The sequence below is a fragment of the Lipophrys pholis genome (genome assembly GCF_963383615.2).
Source record: "Lipophrys pholis genome assembly, chromosome: 13".
Taxonomy (NCBI): Eukaryota; Metazoa; Chordata; class Actinopteri; order Blenniiformes; family Blenniidae; genus Lipophrys; species Lipophrys pholis.
Window position 1 is genome coordinate 18318286 of NC_137632.1, and position 8905 is coordinate 18327190.

The window sequence follows — 8905 nt, forward strand, 5'->3', positions numbered from 1 at the left end:
ACATGAAACCTTAACAATAATTCCATGAGAATCCTTTGATGCTATACATATCTATTAATAGATTAAAAAGTACTGCATGTTATATTAAATACTGAAATGTGATCAAAGAACATTAATTGCAGAAATAAATGAAATGATTTACCTCCAGCAAACAGGAGTTTAGTGAAATAGTTTAAAAGCAGAGACAACAGCTTTGGGAAATAGTAAAGTTTAGGGTAGATTCAGTGAGTAGAACAGAGCGAGACAGCAACTCTTTCAACTGCTTTCAGTCACGAGCATGGTGTGGTTTTCCAGGCTGGCGTCTCAGTACTTTTGGCCTGTTGGTGCTGATTCACAATTATTTATTTAAAGTACGACCTTAGGACTTTGAGGATTGCATGTTGTTTGCTTGCCAAGTAATCAACAATATAATTGCATGTAAAAGCTCAACTAAGAGCGACGACTGTTTATAACCATTGTGTGGTTTAGTTGTTTTCATAATAAAGTGCAGTGAATGATTCAGATGATTCAAAATGATTCAGAAATATAATAAATCAATAAATGTGATATTTGATCTACTTGTTTTTTGTTTGTTTTTTGGGAATGGGGGGTCTTATCCGGTTTGTATGGGAAATCTTATGAGTTTTTTGAGATTTATTCTGAAATGGTGAGCCGTTAATTTCCCAAAATCTAATCGATTGGTCCTTGAAAATTTCATGCAATTCGGGTGAGTAGTTTTTTGTGAAAAGTTGGTAAAATACATACATACAAACCAATAAATAAATAAACACGTTTTTTTTTTTTAAAGTAAGTAAGTAAGTAAGCAAGTAAGTAAATTAATAAATAAATGCATACAAAAACATTACCTTCTCGGCCAACTTTCGTTGGCCAAGGTAAAAATAGGGAGGTTTCATGAAAAGCAGTGTGATATGTAGTGTGTGTGCAGCATGTCAGAGGGAACTCCATCAGTAGCAAAAATGGACAAAATATATCATATCAAAATAAATCCATTCCAACATGGTTACAGAATTACTTTTTCTCATTTTGAATTTTATTTCAAAAAGAACTTCATTGACTTTGATTTTCCACCATCTTTCGAAAAGACCCACACATACACACCCACCCGGTGCAGGATCACCAAAGTAAAGACAAGCAACACAGTTAAGGAGAAATACTACTGTTACCGCCAAAGACACTACTCTGATTTTTTCTTCCCCGTTCCCTTTCTGCCACACTTACGGACGCAAAATAAACAAAATTTGAGTTCCAGCCATAAAACAACGACAAGAATGACGACGAAAATGCCGAAGACATCCAGGTTGTGGTACTGAATCGAGTTCAAGTCATGTCCAGCGACTCTCAGGTGTGCTGCTCCTTTGTGTCTCATGACAAACTCGGTCCAGAAAGCAGCCAGGTCCAAAGGCTTGGCAGGGCGATCTAGATGTATCTCTGACAGCTTCGCCATCTTCTCTTTGTAACTGGAAAAGATGTCAGGCGACATTCAGTGAGTGAAAACATCAGTGAAGCAATTCCACAAATCGCTGAAACATACATCATACAATTGGTTCATACTCCTTCATGACTATCCAAATTTATTATGTCTTTTGTGAAAATGCATAGTTTTTTTCTTTTTGTTTCAGAAAAGTTCACATTTACACGTTTTGAAAACGATGGAAACTGAGTAAACGCTGAAAATGATGTAGTTCGCATGCCAGGCCACAAGTTGGTGCTGTTGTTTGTTATTGTAAAATAACAGATATGGATATGGCCATGGACATGGATTGCTCTTACGGGTGAATCTCAACTACAAACCGACCAAGACTAATGAGAATATTAACTGGGAGTCATGATACTTTGGAGGCCGCCTTTGTTGTTATTGTCCATCTATTTGTGCATGTGCAGGAGAGCTGTTCAGTACAGCTGTGGTGTGCATGTGCAGGAGCAATGTTTCAGAAAAGTTATGTTTTTGGCGGGTTTTCACGGACAGAGGAGGAGCGTTTTTTTCCAAAAGTTGCATTTTCTTACCTCTTATTGTTGATCATCTCTTTTAGTGCAATCACCAGCGATTCCGTTGTCATTTCAAATATACTGAGTTTCTTTGCAACCCCGCGGTGAACCATGCGATCTACGTTGTCTGATTGATCTCCAAACAGTGGAAACATCAACATGGGCACTCCATTGCAGATGCCTTCGTAGATACCGTGGGTACCACCATGAGTCATGAAGACTCTCGCCTTGGGATGAGCTGGGGAGCACAGAAATCACCAGGGTCCGATTCTTTACAAGAAACATAAAGGCCACCATAATGTGAATGTATCGTGGGATTATTTATCAATGAGTTTGATTTCACTGGCAGTAAACCCACCTAGAAGGTCGTTCTGAGGTAACCACTTCAAGACTCTGACGTTCTTGGGCATGTCATCAATCAACCCACCAGTGTATCTCCACAAAACCTGAAACATAAATAACCCCGTCTAAACATTTACTGTGCAAACAATTCAAGAAATTAATGTTTTTGTATGGTTGTTTGTTTGAGGGTGGAGCACATTACACCCATGCTCCGATCTCTGCACTGGCTGCCTGTGTGTGAAAATATTAAATATATCAAAATCTTACTTCTGGTCTATATAGCTTTGAATGGCCTCGGACCTACATACATCTCAGATTTACTTGTAGAATGTGAAACATCCAGACCTCTGAGGTCCTCGGGAAGAGGTTTACTCAGTGTTCCTAGAGTCAGTGAAACTTTTCTGTATTTCTTTAATTTCTTTAATCTAAAGCAGCGTGAATTGCCTTGTGTTTGAGTGGTTGTCTCTAAATAATATTGTCTTGTCTTTGCCTTACCTTGCTTTTGTAACAACCTTATTGAAACAATTCGAAGCAGAGGACAAGGCCTTAGAGTTGAGCCTGATTTAATCCCTTCAGTTTATCTGTTTATCGGTTACAACGTATGTAATGATCATGTCAATATTACCCTTTGAGGAATTTGCCGGAAGGCGTCAATGAACAGCTTGGCTTTCACATCAGGCATGTCGGAGACCATTGAACCCATAGTAAAGACAATAAAGCCGTCGTCTCCTGAGCCGTCCACAAACTCCTGCAAATCCTGCAGGTGGGTGAAAGAAGACAAGAACATTATTAGTATTCTACTATAATGATTGTGATGATGTGTGATATGTCCTTGAATAACCCAGAATTAATTTAATCACCACTGTTTGCACCACAAAGCCTGCCAATGATTTGATCAGAGAAATACTGTCTCATTGTCTCATTGTGCTTCTTTCACAAAAAAACAAACCTTTATCTTATATAGAGTATCTGATGCTTGTTTACACAACAGGACCCTTAACCTCTTCAGTTCGGTGAACACATGCCAAAGTCCAGATACCGTAACTGCTTTTCCTGTCTCCCATTGCGCACACTGAGCCTCCCGTGGAGAACAGACAATCTTGCAATTCCACGATACAATCAGCTTCTTTTTAGTCAATCTGGACAACAAATTATTCTTCAGGTAGAGTTTTGCTCTGCATGTTTCACATGTGGACATACATTTCTGTTTAACTACAAATTGTCTCCTTTTTTCTTTGCTGTATACCACAAAGATTGTGGTTTTGCAACATAACTCTTTGTTTTGCAAAGTGTTGTGTTTTGGACAGTAAACAAAATCAACATGCATTTTGTTTTAAGTGAACAAGATGTGATTGAAAATACTCACTGCTGGAAGAGGAGCCTTCTTTGCACAGTTGATGCCTCCAATGAAAACCATGTTTGGCATTACGGGTCTGGGATATTCAAATATAAAATCATATCTGAGAAGCCAGATAGATGCATGGCTTAGTAGTTCTTTGTAGGTCTTAATGTCCTTTGAATTCCTACTGACCAGATCATCAAAGTGACTGTAGATGATGCTACACATGTACGAGTCCACAAAAGACATCAACATGTTTTTCACTCTCTGCGGGAAGGTCATGACATCAGTATTACCAGAGAAAGACACAGGGAGATAGGAACGAGGAGAAGGACACAAGTTAGCTTTCAAATCCAGCTCACATGGAAGTCCCCGTAGGAAATAAACAGCTGGAATGGAAAAGATGTGAGACAGGACGGATCCACAGGGAAGGAAAGGGTCTGTAAGTACCACATCGAACTCTTCTCTCTTCAGTCGACTCATTAAAGGCTCATTTGTCAACAAACTCTCGCATCCTCTTTCTTGGAATGAAGTAAAGTTAATCAGCCGCTGCACATTGACATACATATCTGTGATGTCGGGTGCTTTGTCGAATATTGACTCCCTCAGCCTGTTGAAATTCTTCTCCAGTTCAGCTTGGGTAAAAGGCACCTTGTAGATCTCAGTCTTGTGGCTCTTTGATCCCTTGATCAACAGGCTGCTCTCAGGCACCAGTACCTCGACTTCATGGCCCCTGAGGGTGAGCTCCTCCACCAGTAACTTCATGCTAAGCCAGTGGCTTCCATCCACAGGCAGCACCAGCACTTTTCCTCCCTGCACAGGCTCCAGACTGAGGCAGCAGAGCCAAGCGACCAGCCCCAGAGTGGGAAACCACACCCTGCCTCTCATTGTTGCGACTCTGTAGTGCACACTCGTGTGTTGTGCGCGTTGGTGCTGCCTGTGGTTTTGAGGTGGTCCTATGTGAGGGCGTGTTTGCTTGAGTCAGAGTGTGCTTACATAAAGCAGGAAGTTCAGGCTGCCCTCTGAATTGGGGGGCGTTATATAATCACAAAGACAGAGGAGGTTCCCCCTGGAATTTGTGGGGGAAGTCCCACATTCAATGTTCACCTCAGGAAACAGTTCTATATACTTCAGAAGAGTCTCTCTCTCTCTCTCTCTCTCTCTCTCTCTCTCTCTCTCTCTCTCTCTCTCTCTCTCTCTCTCTCTCTCTCTCTCACACACACACACACACACACACACACACACACACACACACACACACACACACACACACACACACAAATGTTTGCACAACTGGTACTTTTATTTGTGGAACAACAGTACGCTTGTGTCCTTATTGTTTATTTACTTGTAAGCAGACCATAAGACATGCAAGTCATGGTGACAGAGCATGCTCCCCCCTCAAATCTGTGTAAAGTCCTTTTTGTTTGTTCAGACTACTCCTTCACTCCTCCCCCTGGAAAACAGACATATGCGTGCCTAATGCCCTCGTGCCCTTTTTTACACACTCTCTTGTCACACAGACATGCAACTGCAATAGCGTGCAAAGCCATTTGTAACAGGAAACCAACACCCCTCTCCTTGGAGGTGGTCGATAACATCAAACCAACAATGTAATGTGTGGAATTTTACCTTTGGTTGAACTTCTTTTACCTTAAATGATCAGTTTGTGAATCTGTTTAAAAATGCTGAATGAATAAAGGGGAAAAATAATAAATACACATTGAAGTATATACAAAATATATTGGTAAGAATCTGTGGAAAACCAGTCAAGATAATATCAAAGACAAGAGACACTATAAGGAAGTATGTTGAGATATGTAAGGAGATGAGAAATGTTATGTGCTGGGTATAGGCGAAGCAGTTTCTACAATACTGATTATTCCTGGAAAGTAGGCACTGAGAAAACCTTTTAGTTAATACATTCTGCATTTCTTGTGTGAGAATTGGTTACCGAAGACATATGTTTCCATTCAAAACAGAGTTTGTAGTACTGAGGCACCGAACGAGTTCCAGCACTGTGCTCTCAACATCACAGAGCACGTCAGTAATCATATTTCAGTTAAAAACAAAAGAGCAGTCAAAGCTCACTAACACAATCATTTTTATCATTATGACCTGTGTAAAGAAAACATTCAAAAGCCACACCATAGGTACGCTGCAAGGCCAACTGCTAGAAAGATTTGTACTTTTCAGAAAGGACTTTCATTAACATTCCGTAAAATATCCCTTACTGAAACCGCAAACTAATATCAGGCAGCTGGAACCGTTTTACAGTAAGCTGTAAGATTAAACAGGCTGTTTAACTCAGATGGCTATATTCAGGGTAATTGTTAAATTGGAAGATTCTGCCAGGTGACAGTGCCATTGCTGTAAAATATCTGCTATGAACCAACAGAAATGATCAAAAAGTACACATTTTCCTCTGAGTTTACTGTATAGCTTACAGTGTCTGACTAGATTTCGATCAAAACCCGTGGTGACTGTGCATTTGAAGCTCTTTCACCAAAGCTGTGGAATGCTCTTCCACTTCACTTGAGATGTGTTGACGCCCGTAGTACCTTGATGAAGCCGTTAACAACATTTTTATTCAGGCAGGCCTTGGACCTGTCACGGTTTAATTGTACTTTTATGTATATTTATGTATCTTTTTTCTTGCTTCTATGCCTTTAATGATCTTATCTCTGTTTTATTTATTTATTTATTTTATTTATTTATTTTCCTTAGTGTACTTTTATTGTATTGTATTGTATTGTATTGTATTGTATTGTATTCTAAATACTGAATCATTTGAACCTTTTCAAATCAGGCCTTTTGACATGAAAACAAGAACACGTTTGTCTTTCCAGGCGAACGTGGCACATAGATTACTAGTTTACCTTCCAATTCTCACAGTGTAACTTCAACTTCAGTTTAAAGATGATTCACTCAGCGAACAACATGACCTGCTCGGAAACCTGAGTTTGTAACATGTTGAGTTCTTCTGATGTTGGGCCTCACCCGTTACACAAGCTTATCGAGGAAATGATTGTCTATCAATCACTTTCAGTAGCGTTATATAACTGTTGGCTGGAATGCAGCTCAAATGAAAGATAAGTGATTTGATATGTGTACAACAGTCAGGATGGTGAAAGGTAATGGGGATAATGATTTTTAGCATTTAACATAGAAGAAAAAAGGGATCTCAAACCACATTTTGGGCACAAACCAGATAGGACCACTTGGGTTGTTTTTTGTATTATGCTTTGTAGAAAGCATAAAAAGTTATTGAGGGTAATCATGATTAGACCAAACTGCGAACTCTGATCTTTTATATCTCCTCCACCTTTACCTGCATATGTTTGCTTAAAATCTGGGTTTGGCCTTTCATGAGCAAAGGTTGTTAATGGAACAATTAATTCAGCCAATGCACGAAATGACCTGATTTGACCTTCTTGTTAGTGGGTTTGCATCAAGAAAGAACACATGCAAGGACAAACAGTCATCTGAGAGGTTCATTTAATACTGCCACATAATACTTTGATTACATTTAAACAAAATGTGTCTGAAGCGTAGAATCAGGGTTATGGTAAGGCGTCTGCCATATTGCTGTTGAAAAACCTTCTTTTTTTACATGCCCAGGATTATTTCTTACTGTGAATGTTACTGGAACACTCCAACTCCAGTAGTACATATAAGAAAAACAAGCAGTTCAGTCACTGCAGGACACAGGCAGTTACAATCATTAAGCCCTGAGACCACTGACCGGGACAAACTAATCACCAGAATTCAAGACCTACTCATTGAATAAGACAGGAGACTCTGAGCACTTAAATTGCCAACAATTGAAACGGGGGATAGTAAGAAGATACCTGCATACTGATACCGCCTCTGAGGTTTATTCAGCAACATTTCGTCCTGAGCTGTTCCTCTTGTGTTTCACTATTTCACATTTAGACTTATTCTGCACTGCTTCTGAAGAAGCCCATGAATCTGTCACCAAGTCACGCCTGAATTTACAGAAGTGAATCCTGCAAATATTCGGCTCAGGAAAATGTTCCAAAGTGGCAAAAACCCAGTGGGTGTAATAGGTTTAGAGTCCACATGAGATTTGAACTGAGAGGTAATGTTCATGAAGCATTGACAAAACATTCAAGTGAATGATCAGCTTCAAATTTAGGCAACGTTTATTTATTTATTAAAGGAAACACAGGAACAGTCTGTGCAGAAACAAAGAGACAAACCAAAAAGACACAGGTACAAAGTGAGGGCACCAATACAAACACTGGGTGGCAAAGATCAAGAACAGCCAGGGGGCGACATGAGAACTCGAATGAAAGGCATTCTACAAAGGACATGCGGAAGAAAAACATGTTAAAAATCTACAATATAGACATGGCATGAAACAAGAACATAAGAAATAAACTATCAAAACGAGATAAAACACCAATGGCTAGAAACACATCGGGGAAAAGAAGAGCTAAGAAATGGGTCTAAAACTAGACCTGTGACAATAATAAGGCCTTTTGAACTAGACAAAAAAAAATGCATTAGAAATTAGTAATAACTGCAGTTGCTGCACAAGCAACTAATTATTATTTTGAAATCAAAAACACACTCTCATTTACCAAAGTTTAAGTGAACTTATTACTTGTTATGTGACTAATGTTGGACAGCTGCTGTCTCCCTCTGTCCAGATTACAGGACTAACTTTTCCATTTCACTCCTGGTTTACCTGAACTTACCCAGTCGTTCTGACAGCAGCATGAAAGATGGAGGACAGTCAGTACCATTGGTGTGAGCCTGTTGGCTTCTTTACAGACTTGTGTTTTATCTCAGTTGTGTCGTTGTTGCTTCGTCTTGTCATTTAGAGGAGGAATCAATGACTTTTAAGAACTGAACTATAAAGCATGTTCTCCCACCTGACTACAGCTGAACTAACGAGTGGTCAAAGCGTCACACGGTCCCCGACAGTGTTGACAATACATACGTGCAAATTATTAAGACTGCCTCACAGAAGGAGATGATCATATATGATACAAGAGCGTTTTTGCAACTAATCATTTTGTCCTCAGTTACTAGTATGATAACAATACCCCTTTTTCTTAATAGATGGAACTAAGCTCTCTAACACACAAAACAATGTTTGAAATCCATCCACCTTCAGTACTTCTATACAGTCGCGGGGCGCTGGAGCTGATCCGAGTGAGGGCGGGATACACCCTGGACAGTTCACCAGTCCATCAGCCCAAACACAGT

The 8905-nt window shown here is 39.7% G+C and overlaps 1 protein-coding gene across 2 annotated transcripts; it reads right to left on the reverse strand.

The window, feature by feature from the left end:
* Positions 1 to 971: 971 nt before the first annotated feature.
* LOC308118451 (UDP-glucuronosyltransferase-like) lies at positions 972 to 4679 on the reverse strand. Of its 2 annotated transcripts, XM_080477869.1 has the most exons (6): positions 4233 to 4581; positions 3695 to 3761; positions 2954 to 3085; positions 2345 to 2432; positions 2005 to 2224; positions 1003 to 1457 (listed from the first exon to the last, which is right to left on the reverse strand). In XM_080477869.1, the coding sequence occupies exons 1-6, from the start codon at positions 4553 to 4555 to the stop codon at positions 1175 to 1177; spliced, it is 1113 nt and encodes a 370-aa protein (XP_080333995.1). In that variant the 5' UTR covers positions 4556 to 4581; the 3' UTR covers positions 1003 to 1174. The 2 variants fall into 2 exon arrangements, with proteins under 2 accessions (XP_080333994.1, XP_080333995.1); XM_080477868.1 differs by having other exon boundaries at positions 972 to 1457; positions 3695 to 4679.
* Positions 4680 to 8905: the final 4226 nt, after the last annotated feature.